The 25558-nt window shown below is 40.4% G+C and overlaps 1 protein-coding gene and 1 long non-coding RNA gene across 13 annotated transcripts in view; one reads left to right on the top strand and one right to left on the bottom strand.

Moving 5' to 3' along the window:
* The window catches only part of Kif20b (kinesin family member 20B), a 55554-nt gene extending 46268 nt beyond the window's left edge, over positions 1-9286 (bottom strand). For 2 of the 6 annotated variants that reach the window (XM_006231284.4, XM_006231285.4), the window contains exons 1-6: positions 9099-9286; positions 7295-7442; positions 4204-4290; positions 4008-4124; positions 3087-3225; positions 598-782 (exon numbers count right to left, since the gene is read on the bottom strand). In XM_006231284.4, the coding sequence (XP_006231346.1) occupies positions 598-782; positions 3087-3225; positions 4008-4124; positions 4204-4290; positions 7295-7441 (675 nt within the window). In that variant the 5' untranslated portion in view covers position 7442; positions 9099-9286. Of the gene's footprint in view, positions 1-597; positions 808-3086; positions 3226-4007; positions 4125-4203; positions 4291-7294; positions 7443-9098 lie in introns of those variants that run through there. The other 4 variants (XM_006231281.4, XM_006231283.4, NM_001107609.2 and 1 more) reach the window with 3 other exon arrangements.
* LOC102549070 (uncharacterized) lies at positions 9246-25265 on the top strand. 7 transcript variants are annotated; one of them, XR_010063240.1, is made up of 6 exons: positions 9246-9583; positions 9883-9930; positions 15647-16269; positions 17642-17708; positions 18200-18298; positions 18393-25265. It is a non-coding gene; the product is annotated as an uncharacterized LOC102549070 (long non-coding RNA). The 7 variants fall into 7 exon arrangements; XR_005499658.2 differs by having other exon boundaries at positions 9421-9552; positions 9883-9926; positions 16152-16269; XR_005499655.2 differs by having other exon boundaries at positions 9421-9552; positions 9883-9926; positions 15642-16269; positions 18203-18298.
* Positions 25266-25558: the final 293 nt, after the last annotated feature.

Raw genomic sequence — 25558 nt, 5'->3', positions numbered from 1 at the left:
AGAGTACTAAGAGATTTAAGTCAGGTTAAATGAGAAACTAGGTTATGTTTAAAAGAATAGTATTTCACTTCTATATAAAAGAAAACTGTATTCTGTATGTAAAATAGGGGAAGCAAGAATATAGTTCAAATAACCAGTATCAGAAAAGTAAAATCTGAAGGTTCTACATATGTGTGTATCATTCAGAGACAAAGCTCTTTTGTCAGGCAGGTGTGTGGTGCACCCAGTTAGTGTAGCGCCCAGGACACGGAGGCAGGAACATTGCAAATTGAGGTCAGCTAAGCTAAGTAGGGAGCCTGTTATAAAATCGCTTTTCACTTCTTAGCCTTTTCTTTAAATTCTTTTCTTTGTATTATTTTCAAATTACTTCATACTTTTTCATAGCATTTCATATTTTCAGATTATAATACTAATTTATAACAAAAGACCAGTATCATTTACTAGTATTGCTTAGTATTGCTATTTGCTGCCTTACATATTTTTCAAAAACAAAAACTAGCATGAACAAAACTAGATTATAATACAAGCTAAAATTATCCTGAAAGGTTAAAAACATTTCATGAGTTTTATATTTTATGTACTAAAATACTGGTGTACCTCTTTAATTTGTCGCAGCAATGTATTTTTGTTAGCACTTTCCTCTTTCTCTTGATCAGATGACAACTGTAGGTATTCTCTACATCTATGTGGTTTGAAGCTCATCTTTGTATAGAGTCTTTCCTGAAGACTATCAAACAATACATTCAGTGTTCTAGGCAGAATGCCAATGTTTTCTTCTGTGCCTATAAAAGAATAGGACAAAGGCAACTGTTTTGGATTAAAAAAGCTCCTTTTACACTATTTAATAAGCAACAGAAAAAAGGAAAAGTGCAAGAAGTAAAGGAATTATTCAGGTTTCTATCATTTTAGTCTTTACTGTATTGTCAACATACTCTGATTCAATACCCAAAAATTTTATTCAGATCTAGCCCTAACATAGTTTCCTATCATCCTTAATTACACAAAATAAAAGTAGTTTCTCATTTATGCCGTGCTTAATTCTCAAAAGCATATCTTATTTTTTAACATCATTTTACTTTCTATTATATGTATAAAAAAGTTTATACATATATTTGAATAAAATACCATCAGCAATATATATGGGACATGTTTTAAAAAACTGAGAGCATCCATGTAGGATGATGTCATCACGCAGGTGTAAGCAGGTACAAGACAGAACAAGGTCTGTCTTTGGACAAGAAGGAAGGATGGGCAGGAGGAGTTTTAGAGAGAGGAGGAGACTGGAAAGGAGGCAGAGGAAGCCACAGAGAAAACATGGAGGCTGATAGTTAATTAAGATTCCTCTCTGCACATTTACGGATTGTTATGAATATTCTTTAGGGATGGATGTGTGCAGGGCTTTGTATGTTTAGGTGGGCAATTATATCTTATCAATTGGATCAGAGGTTATTTGTTGTGTGTTCTTTCATGTGGTGATTTAAGTTTAAGAGATGTGGCAGCTGGAGACACTAAGCCACCACAGATTCTGGCATGGTGGCAACCTGCCTTGGGAACTAGATGGGTAAGATTGCTGCCAGGCTCAGAGAGAAGTCACGGGCAGTGTGATACAGGATGGAGCAAAGCGGGTGAGAGGTTTTGCTGACTGAGATGAAGATATCTAACAGATACCTTGGGGCACTGAGGTGCCAGATCTAGTGTAGGCTAAAAGAAAGCATTTCTTTTTTTAATAATTTCACAGCAACACATCCAGATAAGATGGCTATCTAGAAGCTGTCTCTGTGTAACCAGGCTGAGAGGGAGAGTTAAGACAAGAAAATGATAGAAAACAGCTGGGAGGTGGTATAATTGTAAAGTGCTTGTCCAGCAAAAGAAGGACATCAGTGTTCAGGAAAATAAGCCAAAGGTAGAAATTAAGTGTATGTGTTTCCTCTCCTATGCAGATCTAGATTTAAATCCAGAAAGAGAGTTCCCTAAAGTAGGAAAAGAACTGTGAGAGTGAAGAAGAGAAATGAAGGGAAGAGAAAGCAAAAGCGGGGCTAGAATATATGTAACTATGAAGATATGTATCATATATCTATGATATATACATGCAAGCAGAAAGACTACTGAGAGGAGGAAGGAGACGAGAAAAGGAAAGCATGGGGCGTGAATAAAGTAGGGGACGAGAAAACAACATATAGTGACATATATACACAAAAATGGCAAAATGAAACCAATACTTTCATTTTGTTTTCTGAGATAAGGCCCCATTATTTAGCTCTGGCTAGTTTGGAACACATTACATAAGTGAGGCTGTCCTGGAACTCAAAGAGCAGCCTGCCTCTGCCTCCTAAGTGCTAGGAATTAAGGAGTGCACCAATACCTCCAGCTCCAATACTCTCTACATTAACTTGTTTTTAGGTCTTAATAACATACACATATAAACAATATTTAACACTCAGTAGGCTATGTTTGTATATTTATTCATATATTGTGGTCATCTGAATAGGAATGGCCTGGAATGACCCTCAGGCTCATGTTGAATGCTTGGACCATAGGGAGTAGCATCATTAAGAGATGTGACCTTGCTGAAGGAAGTGTGTCACTGTAAAGGTGGGCTTTGAGGTCTTAGAAGCTCAAGACGGCTCTCTTCTTTCTGCCTGCTAAACTGAATGTGGAAACTCCAAGCTCCTTATCCAGCACCATGTCTGCTTGCACACTGTCATGTTTCCCACCATGAAGATAATGGATTAAACCTCTGAACTGTAAGCCAACCCCAATTAAATACTTTCCTTCATAAGAGTGTTGTGGTTATGGTTTCTCTTTACAATAATAGAGGCTCTAAGACACAAACACACACACACACACACACACACACACACACATATATATATATATATATATATATATATAAAATAATTAAAGAAAATGAGGTCATGAATTGGAGAACAGAGCAGATATAGGAGCTAGGGAAGAAGAAATGTGATTATATATAGTAAAATATTAAAATTAAAAAACATGGACTATATGATGGAAATATTACTGTATAATTGGGAAAATACTAAATTAACGGTTCTTTTTCTTTACTAGTCAAAATAAATATTTACCTTGAAATGTATATGTTTTTCCAGAATTGGTCAGCCCATATGTGAAGATCAGTCGACTGTGCCCTTTTAAGAGGTCTTTTACTGGCTGCATAATGCAACCCTGAAAGAACTCTTTCTGTGAAGTTTCGGGTCCAAAAACCTATGAGACCATTTTAGGATATAGCTTGTAAGAAAATTCATGTTCCAAAACTATTAAACATTACTTTTGAAATATTTATTTAAAATAGGTATCATATCTCTACTGTAAAAGTACACTGACAGGTATTTAACTGCTATCATACAAATGTTTAGGAGAGAAACTTCAAGGCTGGCAGCAAGCCTAATAACCTGAATTAAATCTCTGATAACCACACAGGAGAAGGAGGAGAACAAAGAATCCTGCAAGGTTCTCACATGCAAGTCACACACACCATGGCATGCATACACAGGTAAGAAAAGTTAACTAAAAAATAACTCTAAGATAGAAATCTCACACACCTGGTTGGTCAATTTTTTGAAGTTTGAAAAAATATTTTTAATTAGAATAAAACAGGCAACAAAATAATTTATGATCAATACAATGATTTACTCACTTCACATTATATAAATGTACAGACCTCAGTCTTAGTTTTTAGGGGACAAAAAAAAAAATCATCACAAAAGACTGAAGTTCTACAACCCCAAAGCATAAATTTCATTGCACACAATTATACAACTGAACAAACCTAAGCCAAGTCTCACTCTAGCAAAAAAACAAAAACAAAACAAAACAAAACAAAACAAAAAAAAAAAAAAGCCATGAATTTGAAAGAAAGCAAGGAGACAGTGCTGGGTGTACCTTATAGATGGAGTATGTGCTTTACATGTGCAAGGCACTCCCTTAGTCTACTACATAGCTCCCTCACACACAAAAACTTCCTGTTTCCCAGGGTACTTCCTTACCCTAGAAAAGCTGAATTTCTGTGCCATCTGTCCGGAGCTCTTCTCACTTAAGTGGCCAAGGATGCTTTGAGGGTCTTTCAGCAGAACAGTCTGTGAATCCAGAACTTGCACACAGCCCTAGAAAACATGCCCACGATAAGAACTGCATTCGTGAATGAAAGCGAAATATTAAACTCTAACAAAATTCAACACAAACCTCAGCCTCGTGTCCTTTTTCCGACTGTGTAAATGGTCTTATTCGAAGACAAACCTGGAGGTAATTTTTAGATTCCAAACTGTTTGCCTACAAAACAAAACAAAACCAAAAAGTTTTTAAATAGAAAAGTACAAAACATAGCTTTTCAGAGATTAACCATCTTCCTTCAGCTGACTGTATAATAATCTACGGAATTTTTATCCAGTCACTAACCTGTGTTGGCTCTGTTTCTAAGTGTTTCTATAACCAAGGTCTTGCTATGTAGCTAAGGCTAGCCAAAGAATCACAATTTTTGTTGGTGGTAGTGTTTTTTGCTTTGTTGGGAAGGGGTGCCTTGGCTAGCATGTGGACTTTAGAGGACAACCTTTAAGAGTTGTTCCTCTCCTTTTCCTATATGGGTCCTTAAGGATCAAACACCGATGGTTAGGAATAGCAACATCAGCTATTCCCATGAATACATGCCCCAGCTACTAAATTGTGATTCTTGTATGGGATTATAGGCCTGCATCATTATATCCGGCCACCACTACATGTTAAACTACTTTATATGTTTAAAAAAAGGAAACTGGGCTTAGCAGTGGTGGTGAGAACCTTTAATCCCAGCACATGGGAAGCAGAGGCAGGCAGATCTCTGAGTTCAGGGCCAGCCTGGACTACAGAGTGAGTTCCAGGACAGCTAGGACTACATAAAGAAGAGAGAGAGAGAGAGAGAGAGAGAGAGAGAGAGAGAGAGAGAAGAAGAAGAAGAAGAAGAAGAAGAAGAAGAAGAAGAAGAAGAAGGAGAAGAAGAAGAAAAGGAGAAGAAGAAGAAGAAGAAGAAGAAGAAGAAGAAGAAGAAGAAGAAGAAGAGGAGGAGGAGGAGGAGGAGGAGGAGGAGGAGGAGGAGGAGGAGGAGGAGGAGGAGGAGGAAGAGGAGGAGGAGGAGGAGGAGGAGGAGAAAGAAAAATGGGAAAGGGTTGCAGAGATGGTTTAAGGATTAAGAATGTATAGTGTTCGTGTAGAGGACCTGAGATCAATTTCTAGCATCGACACCATCTGTAACTAATTCCAGGATCTGACTGACACCTTCTTCTGACACCCTAAATCACCAAACAGGCAAACACTGATATACATGTAATAAAATAAATTTTACAAAACAAAATCAAAACCAAATCTGAATGTTCCGGGTATGCTATCACACACCTATCATCACACACCTTTACTCTGAAGTAAAGCAGGAAGATCAAAAATGGAAACCTGCAAGATACACACAAGTTCAAGGCCAGTCTGGGTAACTCAAAAGATCTTAGAGATATAGTGCAGTGGTAAAGTGATTGCCTAACATATACAGGCCATGGCTTTTATCAAGATAATTCAGATTCCTTAAAAATAAATAAATAAAAACCTAAAAACAGGTAACTATGAGAAGTTTTTAACCTCCATAGGTGAGGGGAAGGGAGAAGGAACCCAACTGTGAGAACTCAGTATGTAAGTTTAGCAGAAGGTTCAGAAATCAAGGTCATTCTCAGCCACATACAAGTTCCAGACTAGATTAAGTGACACACACACACACACACACCCTTCTCAAAACAACAAATCCCAGGATGCCGGGGGTGGGGTGGAGAGACTAGAGGGTGGCATGAGGGAGGGTTACAAAGAGAGACCCTGCCTTAAACTTAATTCACATAATTTATTAACTTGATAAAGGTTATTTACAAAAAGAATCATGAAAAAAAATGAAATAAAAATTTTAACTCAACACTGCACTAGAAATAGTCCTACCCAGTGCAATCTGAAAAGACAGAAAAAGAAAACACACCCAATTATGAATGAAGATGTCTTCTCATAGACACGAACATCTACCTACAAAATCTGAGTTACTAAACTATTAAAGTAGTTCAACAATGTAACAGGATACAAATTAATATGCAAATTCGATTATTATTTTATCTACATGGGAACAAATAGAGATTTATTTTAAAAAACAACACCATTCACAGGAATATAAAAAAAATTGCAAAACAGAAACAGATGAGAGAAAAGACCTATACACTGAAAGCCACAGAGTACTGCCAAGAGAAATTAAAGAGCCAACCCTAATAAAGACACAGCTTGTTCGGTGTTTGGAACACTCAACCCTGTTATGATGAATGTTTTTCAAACTGATACATAGATACAATGTACTCTCAATTAAACATTTTCTTCCAGAAGGCTTATATGGAAAAAACTGACATTGATTTTAAGCCTCATTTAGTAAGGTAAAGATGAATTACATAGAAAACTACTGAGCACCTCTGAAAAAGAACCTTGAAGTACATATGATCACTACCTGATTTCAATATTTATTTTTCATGCTTCAGGAACTGAAAGTTTCCTACTATCAGAAACATATACTGGTGGCACAGGTCAAGAATCTTCAGCTGAAAATCTCTGTAACCCTGCTATGCTATGATCCTATCAGCTATTTACTGGATTAGAAGGGTCTCTCTTTTTTTTTTTTTTAGAAAATTTGCATGACAATGGAGACACTGCCGATTCAGTTCCAGAACTTTGTAATATTCAATTCCAGAACTGTATAATAAAGTAATTATTACAACCAATTAAGCCACATGAATATTCTACTTTTAGCTTAACCAGGAGAAAGTATTTTATTATTTAAGTGTTTTCAAATGGCTACCAGGTAAGAATACATACATGCTAAGTTGTTTAGAGCCACTGTTTTGAAAATGAACTGTTCCTTATTACTTTTGCCCCAAGGCTCCATTGAAAAGCTAAAATACAGATGAACAGTTGGTGATATATGCCCTTGATTCCAACACTTGGGAGACAGAGGCAGGCAGACCTCTGAGCTCAAGGCTAGCCTTGTCTATAGATCAAATTCAAGGACAGCCAGGCCTACATAGAGAAACCCTGTCTCGGAAGAAAAAAAAAAAACGAAGAGGAGGAGGAAGAGGAGGAAGAGAAGGAAGAGGAGAAAGAGGAGAAGCAGCAGCAGCACCACCACCACCTCAATACAAATCTGCTTTAAATCTAGAAAGTTTATGGAAACTGTGAAATAAACACATGTACCCTGGAGCACAATAACCAAGTGTTTTTCTTACATTGTACTTACCCCAGGGTTTGCGGCAACTAAGGAAAACTCATGAGAGAGATCAAGCTTAACGCCATCAAAATTGATTTCCGAAGGCCTTGCAATTGGGTCAGCACTAAAAACATAAGATGGTCTAGGCACTCCGTCTTGATTCAAATGAGATTCCATTCTGCAAGAACAGCAAGCAACCTCTTTAGGCAGCCTTAATAAATCAGTACATGAGCCACCCACAATTTGAAATCTACACTCCTGGGAACTTAGATGTAACTGAGTTAACAGACAAAACTCTGGGTTCCCTCCCAAGCATAAACAGGGTGTGATGGCATGGGCCTATACTCCCAGCACTAGGGAGGTGGACCAGGAAAATCATAAGTTCCAGGTCATTTTAACTACATAGGGTAGCCAAGGACAATCTAGGCCAAAGACCTTGTCTGAAAGAAAAAAAACTAAAAATAGTCTGGACAGGACAGCATGAGGCCAGACCACCTACCCCACAAGGGATAAGCAGGTAGATCTATGAGTTTGAAGACAGCCTGATCCACATAGTAAGGGCCGGTCTTAAAATAACCGACTAATTAACATAAAAAAAGTCTACAATCCAGTCTAAGCTGCTTCATTTACAGTGCAATGACCTATGAAAAGACAAAAGGCCAAATTATATTTATAGATCCTGAATATACTAATAACAAACCCTACCTATAGCGAACCTATGAAAAAACTATGAAATGTTCACTTGGCCTGATACCCTCCCTCCTCTCAGAAGTCAAATAGCAGAGAGAGCAAGGGGTTAATCAAGATCTTCTGCTATTGTCATTACTTAGTATCTTCTGAAAAATGTTTCCAACTAAATTTTAACACTTAGGACTAAGACTCAGTTATCTGCAAAATAAATTTCTATTTGATTTTTTTTCAAATTATAGGTAAAAAGTGAAATAATGCATATAAACTCTACATTTAAAATAAGAGACTTGGGTCCTAGCCAGTAGAGTGCAATCTGGATACCTGAGGCTCTAGAGTCAATGGTCAGGACCCCCCAAAATAATAATGATGATAAAAAAGAAAAAAAATCAATAACTGACACATCACAAGGGTTAATCTGAATATGGAATAATGCCATCACTGAACTATTAAATCTGAATTGAACATCAAATCCCTATAAGGTAAACCTGACCGAAAAAAATTTAACATTTACATTTTTTGACTCCACCAGATGCACAATGCCAGAGGGAAAAGGACAACTCTCTCCAAACTTTTCAGAGAAACAGACGAACAATCTAAAGCGTCTAGCACAGTGATTCCCATTTTAAGTAAATGGGTATTCATCTAAATTGGTTTACTCTTCACGGCATGCTCAAAAATACAGACCAACAGAAGTGCTCAACTAAAACTGATTCACTTCCATTTTCTTTATATACACATAAAATCCAAATGAGCTTATTTTCTAGCCACAAAGTGACATTTAAAAACAAAAACCCAAAACCCACTGGATCCACTCGAAAGAGACCTTGTCACGTGACAAAACAACTGCTCACCTCCAGGATTCGGACAGCCAGGGGTTGGCAAGTCTTTTTCTGTCTAGCAGAACTAGTGCCTGTGATTCTAACGAGTACCTCCTTCAACAGACCTGGAAACCGAGGCCTACACAGATTAAAGTCTTGCGCGACTCAAATACCTGAAGGTTCGCCTCAGCCCCCACTTTCAGCAGCCCAGCTCCAAGACTACCGGCGTCAGGCACCCCGTGAACATGACAAGGCCGAGGCGTCGCAGCTTCAGGCCCTCTGTGCAAGCAGCCACCCTCCGAACCCCAAAAGCGTCAGCTCCTCACCTGCAGCAACCCCTTGTCCCTGCCCGCCTCCGCGAGCAGCACCAAATCCTCTCGGTTTTCAAATTCAAACAATGGCGGCTAGGCACCGCGCTGAACCCTGGGAGTGGGCGGGGCTTCCAGAGAGCCCTGGAGGCTGGAGCGGCGCGCAGCCCAGTTTCGCCTGCGCTTCCGGAAAAGACTTTCAAACCTGGGGTGGGGCGGGACTTGGTGCTCTGGGCGACCAATGGGGCGATAGCAAGGCGCGTGGGCTACCTGGCTTTGGGTTTCTCGGAACCAAATTTGGTTTGACCCTATCAATACCTATTCGGTACTCAGTTCTCAGGTTCCGTCCTCAAGACCCACAGCATGACAAGCTTCCACACTGTCTCCCGCGATGTACCCGAGAAATGGTGAAATAGTCACTTCCGAGCCTTGTCATTCACCGGCCAGAAAGGACTTGCGACCTGGGACCAAGGTCGTACTCCCCTCGAGTGATCCGCCCTCGTGTATGAAACATAGTTTTCCTCAAAAGATATTTTAGGAGCATTTCCTTCTTCTTTTTACCCCCTTTTGGTTTCTCTGAAAGTATATATCAGCTACCACTGAGAGACACTGCTTAGCAGTGCCCAAAATCTAAGTGCCCATGCATGCGTCCTTCTCTGCCTCCCTAAAGTAACCCTTTAAGTGCAGGACTAATTTACTAATACATTCATAGGAGAATTTACTATTGAGGCTAGACTCCACTTTGAATAAAAATAATGCTAACATAAATTGAGCATTTACCTTATACCTCTGCTGGCACTAGGTTTATGAAATGGATTGTCTGACTGGTCCAGAGGACCCTTTAAGGTAGGTGTTGCTACTGTCCCATTTTATACACCCTAAATAAGTAATGGGCACAAAAGCGAATGGAACTAAGATAAGAAGTTTTGTAACCTTGCTTTTCTGTGATCACATTTTCAGCTAGTTCACTTGATTAGAAGCATTTTTGAACACTTGCTGGACAAACAGTGTTTTTAGACCTTGATACAGTATTTACATTTCCCACCACCACCCTACCTCTGACTTCTCTCTCTCTCTCTCTCTCTCTCTCTCTCTCTCACACACACACACACACACACACACACACACACACACACACACACACACCTTCCCCACAAAATTATCAAATTTGGGAAGAACTAGTTTGGAATAGATAAGTGGATACAAGGCCAAAATGAAAAATGAACAATGAAATATAAATATGGAAGGAGAAAAGATTAAAATAGAAATTTTTTTTCCTTTCTCAGCTGGAATTTAAGTTTTGTTTTATAAACAAAATTCCGGTGTAGCCGAGGCTGGCCTCGGCCTCTTTCCAATGCTGAAATTATATGAGTGAACCAGTACTTTTATCTAGCTGAAAATCAGGTTCTAGTGGGCTTTGTCAATTTTCACTGCTCCTTCAGATAAGTCTATGCCCTGAATCCAGGTTTTCTACCGAACCTCACAGTGTCTTGTTGCTTTTGCTAGTTATCAATAATTCTCAGCCCTCCAGGGGGCACTTTTATGCATTGTTTTTTGCAAACATTTGGTGGAAATTCTCAATACACTGTTTTTGAGAGTGGTAGAGACAGTAGGTGAGAAGGGCGAGCACAAAGACAATGACTCTTTTTTTAAAAAAATAATTATTTATTTTATTTATAGTAAGTACACAGTAGCTGTCTTCAAAACACATCCAAAGAGGGCATCGGATCCCATTACAGATGGTTGTGAGCCACCATGTGGTTGCTGGGAATTGAACTCAGGACCTCTGGAAGCGCAGTCAGTGCTCTTAACTGTTAAGCCATCTCTCCAGCCCTTGGGGAAATGGCCAAGTCAGAAAATAATTACAAAAATACAACTGTATTGGGTACTTTAAAGGAAATTGTCTTAGTGCTCTAAGATTGTGATGGGGAAACCAGAGCAAATGTTTGATCTGTATCATCAAGGATCATTAGGTATTAACTAGTTAAGTGATATGAACATCCCAAGCCAAGGACACATGATACTTGGCACGAGGGGCAGGGAAAGAAAAATAATCCAATGGGGATCTCCTGTTATTTGGTTCTAACTCGCAGCAGCATTCCCAGGCTGACTATAAATGTTTTACACTTCAGCAGCATTCCCAGGCTGACCATAAATGTTTTACACTTGAAACATTCTTCCCCCGGGGCTGCTGGGTCAGCATACTCCCCTTATCGTTCTGCTCTCATTGGTCTCCTTTCTCACTTACTCAAGCTCTAAATTAAAGGAACAATGAGTTCTGAGACCCCCTACTCTTTCCTGTCTCATTTTCTACTTGAATAAGTTAATCAACTCTTATAAACGACATCATTATTCAGCTTCTCCAGAGAATAATTCTTTCTTCTTCTCAGATCTCACATCGGAGATCTAACTACATGGAAATATTCTATTACTCAGTGTGGTAGTTTGAATATGCTTGGCCAAGGGAGTGGCACTATTAGGAAGTGTGGCCTTGTTGGAAAAAGTGTGTCACTGTGGGAGTGAGCTTTGAGACCCTCCTCCTAACTGCCCATGAGACAGTCTGCTCCTGGCTTCCTTTCAATGAAGATGTAGAATAGAACTCTTGGCCCTTCCAGCACAATGTCTGCCTGCACACTGCCATGCCTCCTGCCATGATGATAATTGACTGAGCCTCTGAAAGTGTAAGCCAGCCCCAATTAAATGTCGTTCTTTATAAGAGTTGTCTTGGTCATGGTGTCTCTTGGACACCCACTTAATGACATGTGACAGATTGATTCCTCTAACATAACATGTTCAGGGTGGGACTCTGGATTTTTCACTATTTTTCTACTTTGTGGCATGCTGTTTTGCTTTGTTTCTTGGAGAAAAGATCTCTTTCTGCAGTGCATACTAGCCTGAGTACAGTCTTTGTGCCCATCCTCTCCACTGATGAGATTACAGGTAGGAGCCGTGAAGACTGGCTACTTTGGAACAGTGTTGAATTTTAAGATTTTTTTTTTTTGATTTATGTGTATGAGTGCTTGTCTGCATGTACTTGTGTGTACCACTTGCATGTGGGATGCCAATGGCAGCCAAAAGAGGGCCCCGGACCACCTGGAACTGGACTTACAGGCGGTAGTGAGACCTGATGTGGGTGCTGAGAACCAAACCTGAGTCTTCTGCAAGAGTAGCAAGGGCCCTTCACTGCTGACCCATCCCCCCAGCCCACCAACTTTAAGTGACATAAATATTCCTTTATCTTTGTCTTTTAATTTTATTTTATGGTGTATATTGTGTCTGTGAGTATACATGAATACGGGTATCCACAGAGGATAAAATCTGTCGTCCCTTTGAGCTGAACTTACAAGCGGTTGTGAACTGCCTGATGTGAATGCTGGGAATTGAACTGAGATCTACTGTAGCTCATAACCAACCACTGAGTCATCTCTCCAGGCTTCCTTTCCCTCCCCCACCCTCCAGCCTATCAAGGTCTCTCGTTGAGATCCTGAACTAAGGTTAGAATATGATCATATCGCTTCCTCGTTTAAAGCCTTTACACAGCTTTTAGAAACAAAGCTATTTAGTAGGATACAGTCATCCCACCCGTCTTTCATCTTCACAATTTCACTTTCCAAACATTCAGTTCCCCAGGGTCCTTTCTGTGGAATCATATTTTCACAAGCTGTCCATATACTAGTCATGCCTGTGCAGCCAAGTCCCCATAAGTTCCTAAAAAATGTGTGTGTGTGGGGGGGATGACCTAGATAGCCATATAAGGAAGCTTGCAGAATGGTAACCATAACCTCATCCACATTTTGGAATGGTAGCATACCTGAACAAGGACAGAAACTATAGAGCATGGGGCCCCTCCAGACCTCAGTCCATATGGCTGCTTAGTTGTATCCTTGGAAATATCCTTTATGATACATTGGTAAATGTCAGTATTTCCTTGGGTTCTATGAGTGGCACTGGTAATCAGTCGTTCCTGAAGAAAGAGTTGGAGGTGGCTGGTCTGCAAGAAACTCTGGAGATCCTACTTGTGGCTAGGTTGCAAGGGACTTTAGGGATCTGAAACTACCTACCTCTAGGAACATACTTTGGAATTAAATTAAAGGATGGCCCAGGGCTAGAGAGACAGCTGTGCACTGGCTGCTTTTACAGAGGACCCAGATTCAGTTCCTGGCAGCCACATGATTGATTGTGTTTGGAACACCTGTTCCACCGGAACAGGAGTACCCATTTCTAGTCAACTCTGGTCAAGCCCATACATATAAGCAAACATACATGCAATCAAAACACTCCACAAAAAAACAATCCTTTTTTAATATGACCCAGAGGAGTCCATTGATGGAAGGAGGGAAAAAAATCCCCACATACTTTAGAATCACAGAAGTGAACTGCTTTGTAAGCACATAGTAGGAGAAATGGACTAGGTTTTTGGGTCTTTTTTGGTGTTGTTGTTTTTTTTGGGTGTTTTTTAAGAAATTGGCTGAAAGTTTGCTGGGAACAATATGCTATCTCAAAGATGTAGTGAATCACTCTAGACATTATTTAATTGTAAAGAAAAAGTTGATCTTACAATGAAAAGATGTATTCAGATGCCTTAAACAAGTCCTTGTACTACAAATCTTTGGCATGAACCCAATCCAAAGGAAATAATCTGGAGGCAAAAAAAAAAAAAAAAAAAGGAAATAGGTTGGGAATTTAGCTCAGTGGTAGAGCGCTTGCCTAGTAAGCGCAAGGCCCTGGGTTCGGTCCCCAGCTCCGAAAAAAAGAAAAGAAAAAAAAAGGAAATAAAAGGTGAGCATTCTGCATCAACCACACGTTCCTTCAACCTGTTGGTGTCAAACAGGAACAACAGAAAAAGTGGAAGATTCTATAACCAGGAGGAAAAACATGAAACTTAGGAGCACTGTAGGGTTCACAGATCTTGAAAAGAAAAATCTCTTTTTATTCTTTTGAGAACTACAGACATTGTATTTTGACTTCCTGTATTATATTTTGAGCATGTTCTACTCCCTCCAATGTCCCCTCCCAGAGCCCCCACCTCTGAGTCTCTACCCACCCAAGTCTACAGACTCACTCTTTCTTTCTTTTTTAAAGCCAGAGTCCAATTGGTGCTGATTCTCTATGCTTGAATATGTTTTGTGACCACCCAAAGGGATGTGTCAGCACTACCGAGGGCCACACCCTTAAATAAGACTAATTCTTTTTTTAATAAAATAATTTCAAACAACATTTAATAAACAACCGAGACTTTTAAAATATGGAGTGTCTATTAGATGACATTGAATTGATTCTAAACAATGCATACAATAAGTTGGGGATTGTATTTAATAACATTAATAATACTCATTATTTTTTATTATTAATTTGAAACAAAGGCTCTGGCTGGCCTCCAGCTCACAAAGATCCTCCAGCCTCTGCCTCCTGAGTGCTGGAATTAAAGGTCTGTGCCACCATGCCCCGACAATTGCTTGTTTTTTAATGTATTTGATGGGCTATTAACCAATGAAGTATCACGGCAACTGCCATTCACCTCAAAAAACCGACGAAACTACATAAAACCAACACCAAAAAATATAGCTGTTGACTCTAGGTGAAAGATTCAGGGGTGTATATTATGTCATTCTTTCAACTCCTAAAAATAACTATGAAACTTTCCACAATGAAATGAGGTACTATAAAAAATAAGTCTGAACATCTAGTATGACGTCAGCCACCCTCTCCCCTCTTTAAGTAGGAAATTCACCTCTTCTGGGTACCTCAAACACCAGGTTCTTTTCTGGTGTTTTCCATACCTGAATTCTCATTTCCACATTCAGTAGCTCATTTTTTAGGTTCCTTTCGGTTCCCAGCAACCACATGGTAGCTCACAACCGTCTGTAATGGGATCTGATGCCCTCTTCTGGCCTGAAGACAGAGCCCTCCTATATAAGAAGGCCAAAATGAATACTTTCATTTTGGAGAGATGGCTCAGTCATTAAAAGCATGTGTGGTTTGTTTGTTTGTTTGTTTGTTTGTTTGTTTGTTTGTTTGTTTTTACAGAGAGCCTGAGTTCGATTCCTAGTACCCACATCACACAGTTCACAACTGCCTGTAACTTTAGCTCAAAAGGCTCTGCCTCGGTTTTGACCTCCTTGAGCACTCACATGTAGATATACATAAATAAATAATAATTTTAAAGTGTTTTTTAAGATGACTTTCCTAGAGAATGCTTTATTACCCCATGTTTTTATTTGCTGGTTTAATTCTATTTTATGTTGACCACAACTGTCAATCATAATACTTGGTTCTTGTCACTACCCTCTTATCTCCTGGCCACTGACGTATCGTCAAGGACCCTATGAATACATGCAATCAAATAAATCTTTGTCCATCAGTTAACTGAGGGCTGACGGGGTAATGGTGGAGGACCAAGTAGTGGAGAGTAATCAGAGATAAGGCTAGACCTGTAGCCTTAATCAGCTACTGACTAAATACTTAATTAAATAATTAGATACTGATGTGTATTTTGTGAAATGATACTGGGCTGTTTTAAAGAGGAAGACCATAAAATCCAACCTGCCTCTCTTTTAAAAGGTTAGACTCTGGAGAAGAACCGGTCAGAAGTCTACTACAGGGACTGGACAGATGGCTCAACGGCTAAGAGCACCACTAACTGTTCTTCCAGAGGTCCTGAGGTCGATTCCCAACACTGACAATCACTTGTAATTTTCTGGTTTGTCTGGAAACACACCAGCTACAGTATATTCCTATGCATAAAATAAATAAAAACTTTTTCTAAAAAGGCTATTCCAGCCGCCCCAGTAAGAGACAATAATGTAAACTTGGGAGATGGCAAAGAAAGTTCAGAGAAGACAGATTTGAGAGCCACTTTTACATTTCTCTCCCCCCCACCCCTTGGCTTTTTGTTTGTTCATTTTTGAAACAGTGTCTCTTTACATGTTCTAGCTGTCCTAGAACTCACTATGTAGACCAGGCTGGCCTCCAACTCTGAGATCTGCCTGCCTCTGCCGACCAAGAATTGGGATTAAAGGTGTGAGCCACCAATACCTTGACTACGTTTTTCATTTCTGTACCCATTACTAGGTTTTGGAGACACAGAGCCAATATGAGAGGAGAGAACATGTGATTTTTGTCCCTACTTCAAAGAATTTAATCTGGACATCAGCATAAAATTAAAAAAAAAAAAAGAGAGGAGTTAAAGGTAATGACTTCCTGTCGGTCTGTTAGTGCAGGCTTACCTCTAAGACAAAAGCAGTCAGAAACGTTTCAGATTTTCAACATATATAAAGTTATGCATGGTGAGATAGTATGTTAAAGTAACTAGGGACACTTAAAGAGATGGTTCAGCAGTTTAAGAACATTTGTTGTTCTTACAAAAGACTCAGACTCAGTTCCCAGCCCCCACAAGGTGGTTTGCAACCGTCTGTAGCTCCAGTTCAAACAGATCCAGTTCTTCCTTCTGACCTCTGCTCACACCAGGCCTTTTGTGTGGATACATATATACAAGCAAAACACTCATAGAAAAACAGTTTTTTTTCAAAAGCTATATCAACAGTATACTGTAGTCTCTTTTGCAGTATAGCACACTGTTAGGTGTAGTGTCTTTTAATCCCAGCACTTTGGAGATGAAAGCAGGAATATTCAAAGTCTAAGGCCAGCCTGAGCTCACCGGACTCTGTCTCAAAAACAAAAGCCAGAAACATTTGATGGGGAATGTTTTTGTTCTCTGTGTACTCGGTTGCTGTTTGCTGTGGAGATCTGGGTGCTGTCAGGATTTTGGTATTGTCATTATTATGAAGGATTTCCTGACTTGGTGTTTTCTAAAACATTGCTCTCCATCACCTCTGACTGGGCAATAGAGAGCTGATTGGCCTACAGTTGGGAGGACAGTTAAGGGGGAACTTCCAGTCCCTGAGACAGTGGAGAGAGGAGAGAGTCCAGTCAAAAAAAAAAAAATGCTTGCTTTGTCCATTGACTCTAGCTGAGATTCCTGGCAATGAGAATTATGGATCCTGGAGTGGCCACCTCTGGTAGCCAGGCAGGACTCCCAGCGGAGGGATAAGGACACCACTCCATCCATCAAAGTTTTGACCCAAAATGTTTCAGGTGTACAAGATGTGCAGTGATAAAGATGAAGCAGAGACCAAGAGAATGGCCAACCAATGACTGGCTCAACTTGATACCCATCCCATGGGCAAGAACCAATCCCAGACACTATTTATGATACTGTTCTGCTTGCAGAGAGGAGCCTAGCATAACTCTCTTCTGAGAGTCTCCACCCAGCAGCCAGTGGAAATAGATGCAGAGACTCGTAGCCAAACATTGGATGAGTGTTGTGGAAGATTTAGGAGGATGAAGGGACCTGAAGGGGATAGAAACTCCATAGGAAGACCAACAGAGTCAACTAACCCGGAGCTTTGGGGGATCCCAGAGACTGAACCATCAACCACAGAGCTAGCATGGGCTGGACCCAAGCCCTCCATAAATATGTAGCAGATGTGCAGCTTGGTCTTCATGTAGGTTCCGAATAACTGGAGCAGGCGCTTTCCCTGACTATTGTTTCCTGCCTGCAGATCCTATTCCCCTAACCTTGTCTTGTGGGAGAGGATGTCGAGACTTGCAGAAACTTGATGTACCAGGGTGAGTTGTTATCCAAGGGGGCCTTTCCCTTCTCAGAGAAGGGAAGGGCAGATAGGGGGAGAAACTGGGGGTGGGCAGAAGTGGGAGGGCTGTGATCAGGATGTAAAGTGAATACATAAATAAATTAATGAAAAAGTAAAATTAAAGAGATTAAAGAAGAACACAACCTGTGTTACCAGAAAATTGAAAAGTAGCTCACAAATGAGATTCAACTAGCTTATTAGAAAAACAATTGTACCTCAAAATCAAATAAATGTTATTTAAGTTGAATATGTAAAAAGAAAGAAAGAAGAAATAAACAACTTACCATGAAGTTTTGCCATGAGACTGAGGCAACTTGGTTACAATCTCAGCATCTAATTCTAGTTTTCTAGGTATTTCCACATTTGTAGTTTTCAAAAATATAGTTTTGTTCTGAAATTTTGTTCTGAAAAACTTTGCCTAACTATTGCGGAACTCGGTTTCTGACTCTGCAGTTGTCTCTTTGACAGTAGTTGAAGAAATGAAAACTGTCACTCCTGCTGCTCATTCTAGTTCACAAGTCTTTACAGGCACACAAGACCTTGGTTCTACTTCACCTTAAAGAGAAGGTACAAAAGAAAACCACCACAAGTTTTTATGTGGTTTGGTTATAGTTATTTCAGAAAGCTGTCCCTAAACTAATTGTTTATACTGTCCCTGTAGTGAACAGCCAGATGTTTGCTCCTTGGAACATTACACCACAAGAAGAGATCATCCTGATTTACATAGAACGTTCCAGGGACAAAGAGTGGAGCAGAGTCTGAAGGAAAGACCATCCAGAGACTGCCCCACCTGGGGATCCATCCCATACAGACACCAAACTCAGACACTATTGTGGATGCCAAGAAGTGCTTGCTCACAAGAGCTTGATATAGCTGTCTCCTGATATACACAGATTCAGATGCTTGCAGCCAGCCAACCATCAGACTGAGCATGGGGACCCCAGTGGAGGAGGTAGGGGAAAGACTGAAAAAGTTGAAAGGATTTGCAAGCCCATAGGAAGAACAATAATATCAAGCAGACCCCCTAGAGCTCCCAAGGACTAAACCACCAACCAAAGAGTACACATGGAGGGACCCTATAGTTCCAGCCACAGATGTAGCTGAGGCTTGCCTTGCCTTATCTGGCATAAGGGGAGGCCCTTGGTCCTGTGAAGGCTTGATGCCTCAAATTAGAGTAATGTTAGGGCAGTGAATTGGGAGTGGATGGGTGGGTGTGGGAGCACCCTCATAGAAGCATGGGGAGGGGGGATGGGATAGGGGGTTTGTGGAGGGGAAACTAGGAAAAGGGATAACATTTGAAATGTAAATAAATAAAATAACCAATAAAAATTAAAAGAAAAGAAAGTTCTAAGCCAGCTACAGCTGCACTGTGATACCCTGTCTGAAAAGAAAAATAAAACAAAAAGCCAAAAATAAACAACAAAAAATCCAAAGCAATAATACGCTTTTCTTTTAAAGTAGGGAAAATTTTAATGAAGGAAGACTTATTGTGTTCACTTGTGGCCAAGTATTTTGATGCAAGAAAATGGATAGGCTTTTATGATCAAAGAGACAAGTGACATCTTTCCTCTGTCAATAAGAAAGTGCTTAGCAACAGTAGTGTTGAGCAACTGCAAGTCATTGCCTCGAGCCTCCTTCCTGCTAGCCTATGTGCCAGCTAGGTACAGAAGGGCACTCAGGAAGTGACTGCACTTGATGATCACAACCAAGTACAAAAGGACAATGTTGAAACAGCATGCATGTGTTCACCGGTCACCACAGATACAATGTTTCTTCCAGTCTTGTTACATTTGACATACATTTATTTTCTGGGTTTTCCACACTCCTGGAATCATACAGATGGACTTAACTGTCTTTATTACGCTCCCAACCCAAAATAACAAACAAACAAACCAAAACAACAACAGCAACAACAACAAAACCCTGCCCTTGCACCTAATGAGAGAGCAGAGAAAGACGTGGGAGTAAATAAACAGTCTTCAGGGTTTTGTAATAAACCACTACATTAGCTTTTGATAAAGGTCCAAATGAGTATGAAGATGGTGGGAATGAGGAAGAAAATTTGCTTCTTTCATAAAGTAATGCAAGAAACACAGACCAGACTGCAAAAGCCAAGTAAATCAAAAGTTGGTAAAGCCTGTGAGTTCTAGAAGCACCTGGTTTTTCAATGTGTAAAATGTATTTCGATTTTGGATTTAATAACTCTGAGTCACATTTAAGATTTACAATTTACGAAGCAGTTAAAAACCAATTAAATCATAATTAAACAAAAAAAATCATATTAACACACCTATAATCCCAACTCTCAAAGGCAGGAGGATTGCCAGGAGTTTGAGGCCAGTCTGGACTCTTTAGTGGATGTCAAGCCAGCTAGAATCTTTTTCTATTAAAAAAAAAAGTAAAGGCAAATTGGTGAGTGTAAATAATGGGGATGCTGGAAACAGGTCTGAGATAAGCTTTTTTTCTTCATTTTGCATGATTTCTCACTGTAAAGCAGTAATCACCAGATAAGCATCAAACACTCGAGTTAGTACAAAAAGGAAAATCAATACTCAATGACTTACGTTTAAACTCTCTAGTCTCATCTTCAGCTAGGTGGTTCACACCGTTAATCTCAACACTCAGGAGGCAAACAGAGCTCTGTGAATTCAAGGCCAGCCTTGAACTTCTATGTAGCAAGTTCCAGGCCCACCCAGGGCCTATCTAAAAGGAAAGAGAATTTTAAGATTTGCCAAGACATCTCCATGCTTGCAGCATGAGGCTCAGTTACTGTCAGCCACACAGCCAAGAATGTCAGATTCCTTTACTAAATAATATTCAGACTTTATTCCCAAGAAGTCTACATTGGACTTCTCCTGGCTATGACAGTGCCAAGAGAAATGGTTTAAAGGATGAATGATTTGGGTTCACAGGGATTCCAGTATATAGTCAGCTGACTCCCTTGTTTGGGGACCCAAAATGAGCAGAGCATCATGGTAGAAGGGTTTGTTGGCAAAGAGAGAGACAGACTCATCTCGTGATAAACAAAGAGAGACTGGCATAGAGACCAAGGCAAATACGCTCTTCAAAGATAGCCCAGGGGTCTACTTCCTCCAACCAGGCCTCACCTCCTAACAGCCTGTTTGGTTCTGGTTTTGGTTTTTTTTTAACAAATTAATAATGGATTAATCCATTGATGAAGGTATTCTCCTCATAATCTAATTCAATCTCAATGACTGGACCCATCAGCTGAGAACCAAGCCTTCAAGCCTTCAGCCTCGGAAGACACGTCATCCATGAATCCCAGTGAATTCCAATTTCTTAACTTCAAATGTTTCTCATTTCCAGGAAGCACCTAGTCTCTAAGCTTTTAGTATTAGATTACGGACACGTAGCACTTATCTTAGCCAGGGCCATCTTATTCAGTTCTTCACATTCATTTTTGCCAATGATGTAAAATGCTTTATTTGTCTACTCACTACCTAGGTCATTTAAAATATTCACGCATGCCCAGCATTGCAACTCATGTCTGTAACCCCAGCAGTTAAGAGGCTGAGAACCCAAATCTGGACTACATATTGATATCCTACCTCAAAAAATAACCTGGGGGTCAGGAGATGGCAGAACTTGATGGCAGATAGGGGAACTTGACATGAAGCCTGATGATGAGATCTTGATCAGGACAACCCAGCTTTCTTCTCCACTGGAAAGCCTGGGAGCTTTTGTGCATGTGTGCGTGCCTGCGTGCCAGCCTGAGTATGTGCCTGCATACGTGCGTGCATGCATGCGTGCATGTCTGCGTGCGGGCTAGTGGGTCCCCGGTTGGAAAGTGCACGTGTGTGCATGTGTAGTTTGAACCCAGAATCATTCTACCACCAAGCTATACCCCCAGAAACTAAGAGATTCTTTTGAAAAAGTTTGATTTAATTTATTTAACATGTATGAGTGTTTTGTCCACATGTACGTCTGTTTACCACGAGTGCACTTGGTCCAAGAGGTGGTCAGAAGAGCCAGCATGCCAAAAACTGTAGTTACGGAGTGAGCCACCGTGTGAATGCTGGGACCAAACTCTGGTCCAACAATGCTCTTAACTACAGAGCCATCGCTCCATGTAATCATATTAAATAAACAATAGCTAGCATTGCCATTATTATTACAAAAATATTATCTAGTAACCTTAGGCTTGCCTGGGTGCTAAGACTAGCTTCTGCCATTTTTGGCAATTTTATAATAGGGAAAATCTTTTCAACTTAAGGAATACAGCCCGCAAGTTGTAAGTAAAAGCACTTACTACTCAAACCAAAATAGAAATTTATGTGAAAATCAAGCTCCAATTGTTTCAGGACAGACTGGGAAGAGCAGAGAGCTCCAGAGTCAAGCTAGCTGCCCTGTGGCTATTCTAATTGAGAGCCAAGAGAGTGAGACCCAAGGACTTATCTGGGTTCATGACCCAAATCCAGACCAGTCCCCCTCGCCAACAAGGCATCCCATCATTCAACACAAGGCAAATGCAGTGCATCCCAATAACAGAATCTGAATTATTTTTATCTTGAAATGTCCACACGACTTAAGCTTGTGGGAAGGTGTGCTTGCCAGAAATAGAATGACAACTTTATTATAGAAGAACACTTAACTGGAGCAAATCTGGATGCGGGCTCAAATTTAAATCAATACATTGTGTAAAAAAAAAAAAAAAAACATGTAACATGGAGTGACTCTTAAGTAGGTCTATTTTTCGTGAATTTTAAAATTATATCCATTCAAGCAATAATTTCATATTTCCACATAGAGGACTTTTTAATTCTACTTTTAAATTTTAATTAGGGGCTGGAGAGATGTCTCAGTGGTGAAGAGAACCTGCTGTTGTTGGAGAGGACTGAGTCCAGTTCCCAGCATCCACGTGGTGGCTTAGCTATAACTCCAGTTCCAGGGGATCTGGCTCCTTCTTCTGACCTTTGCAGGAATGGGGCACACATGTGGTGCACACACAGACATACACACATTCAAACACTCACACACATTAGTCAATAATTTAGACATATTTCATATAAAGTATAAAGAGAAATTATCCCGAAGATCCATCACCCACAGACTCCGGGATCCTCACCGTTAGCATCTGACCTGCTTGGTATTTTTCATTCCTATACATACACATGCAAGTGCATGTCCAAATGTCCTCTTTGTTAGTAACTATCTATTTTAGAACCAGACAATATGTATGTGACATTTCTCATGTCCAGCATTGTAAAATAAGTGGTGTCTTCATTTTAAAAGTAAACTTCAGCCATGCCAACCTGTAATCCCAGTACTCTGTAGGATGAGGCAGAAGGACTTCCCCGAGTTTGGAAGGCCAGCCCAGGCTACAAATGGACTGCAGAATGAGTGCTGGCCTGGTGTTTCACTGTCTCAAGCCACTGAGATTTGAAAGTCATTTTCATACAAGCTGCACTCATATCATGAATAAAACCATGAACGGTATCTTGAAGTAGAATGCTATTAAAACAAAAATATAAAATTGGCTGGGCGATGTCGGCATATGCCCTTGATCCCAGCACTCAGCAGGCAGAGACAGGTGGATATCCCTGAGTACAAGGATAGCCTGGTCTACAGCTGGTCTAGAGCCTGGTGAATTTCAGGTCAGCCAGGGATAAACAGAGAGACCCTGGTCTTAAAGAAGCCAAAAACAAACTGAAAGGGCAACACGAACCCCATTTTTCTCCATTTAAGGACCAGGTGCTACAAAAGACACCGTAAGGCACCAGCTTCAGGAATAGACCATAAGTCCCAGAAACCAAGTCATAAGACAGCAGCTCTAGGAATAGACCACAAAATCCAGAACAAGATCATAAACCCCTCTCCCAAAGAACAGATTGGGGATAACCACAAAAATGGGGACATAACTTATTTCAGAAAAGGCCATCTGTGCTAGGCAGCCCTAGTTCATTACATGGTTGAATGTTCATGACAGAGGAATGCAATCTACTGACCACCTGTGAGCACCAAGCACCCACCAATGAAATTTTAGATCACCTAATCCTTCTAGAGAGTTCCCCCCAGTTCCCTATAAGAAGGCAGGTGCCTTTGTCTGGAGTCACCATTTCAAAGAATGGTTGACCCCCGCGTGCTGGTTATTTCTGCAGAATAAACACTCTTCGTTTTTGCATACTATGAGTCTGGGGCCTTCCTTCAGCTGCTTTTGGACCCTTATGAAACAAACAAAGAAGGTGACACTGACTACCAGTTATGGGGGAAAAAAGAAAGCTGACAGAAGAGGCAGAAAAGTTGGCAGTCTGTGATCTGCGGTGGCAAAGCACTTGGCAACAATCATTGTAATAATAACTTAGAAGGCAAGCCATATGCTTACTAATCTGTCAGGTTCAAGTGAAGCAGCTACAGGGAGCCAAATTCTTCGTGTATATTGACTACTATTGGCTAGCAAGTACTGGCAATTTGCAGAAAGGAAATTGGGAAGATGATGTTTGGAATCTTAAACTAAACTACTTGTAGATCTCAAATTGTGGGAAACTATCCTGAAGTGAACTACAGTAACGGAAGCCTGTTCACTTACCTCTTTACGGCAGAGAGCGCGTTCAAGTTGTAGACTCCCATTGGTGCTGGAACCATCCCAGGGCCTGCCACTAAGCTGCATTATCAAAGAGGAGGCACCAAAGGACAAAGAAGACTGAGAGTAGATCAAGAAAGCATTGAGGAATAGGAACTGTTTATGAATGCAATGTAAACTTAAATTTCTGAAGAAGTTGTGTTTCCGTAGAAAACAAAAGCCTGGGATAAAGACTAGTAGTAGAGGAATAAAACAGCTCTCAGATACCCCCAAGAAGGACATGGACTGCAAAATCTACATATCCTCAGAGAAATCACCAAGCTTTGAAGCCACACAACAAAGGGACATACCAAGGAACAAAGAGGAATTTTAGTGTGGACATGTAAAAGTATGGGCTTTTCTATGCCTGTCCTTGTTCCGAAGTAAATTCCATGGAGACCTAGTATATTTATTAACAAGCATCTGGCTCTAAGCTGGACAAAGTCTACACTGTTGTAATCCGCCTATGTTGGCTTGGGCTACGTCCCAGCCACGTGACATTAGCCTACATCCTGGTCTCACTCTGGCACCGCCTTCTTCCTCTGTCTCCCATGGAGACTCTCCCATAGTGACTCTCCTCTCCACCCAGGACCTCCTCATTGGAACTGGAAGTCCCACCTCCTTCTCTCCTGCCCAGCTATTGGTTGATCAGCTCTATATTTACCCTTCAGAGGTGATGGGAAACAACTTTTACACAACGTTGAGGTAGAATATGCTTGACAATAGCAGATCTCTGGGCACAGTAATCAACATCTGAATATACACGGCACAAAACCATCCTTCAGCACAAGGACGGATGATTGGAACGATCTTCTCTGGTAGAATTCTCTGGTGGATTCCCATGAAGATGAAATTGATGTTGGCAGGAGAGCGGAACATCTGGGGATCATCAGATAAAATGAAAAAGGCCAGACCCCCAAATACTGTTGCTATGTGTTTTCTCTTGCATATGGAATGCACACAAATACACACTCTCAAAAATCGATAGAAAATAAAGCTATTTTGAATGAGGAGCGAGGAAGGAGGTGGAGAGGTTAATTGGAGAGAATACATTCAAAGTACATATAGACCAAGAACAATGTCATCTTGAAATTTACTACTTTGTATAATGAATGTGCACTGACAATTTTTATACACTTGTTTATTTGGATGTGGGAGGGTTGGGGCTATGTTGTGTTTATGGTGGCTAGAACTCGCAGAAGTCAGTTCTGCCATTATAACATGTGAGTTCCAGAGATCAAAGTCAT

The sequence above is a fragment of the Rattus norvegicus genome, chromosome 1, assembly GCF_036323735.1.
Source record: "Rattus norvegicus strain BN/NHsdMcwi chromosome 1, GRCr8, whole genome shotgun sequence".
Lineage (NCBI taxonomy): Eukaryota > Metazoa > Chordata > Mammalia > Rodentia > Muridae > Rattus > Rattus norvegicus.
The sequence above is the reverse complement of the archived record's forward strand: the minus strand, read 5'-3'. Positions and strand labels throughout refer to the sequence as shown.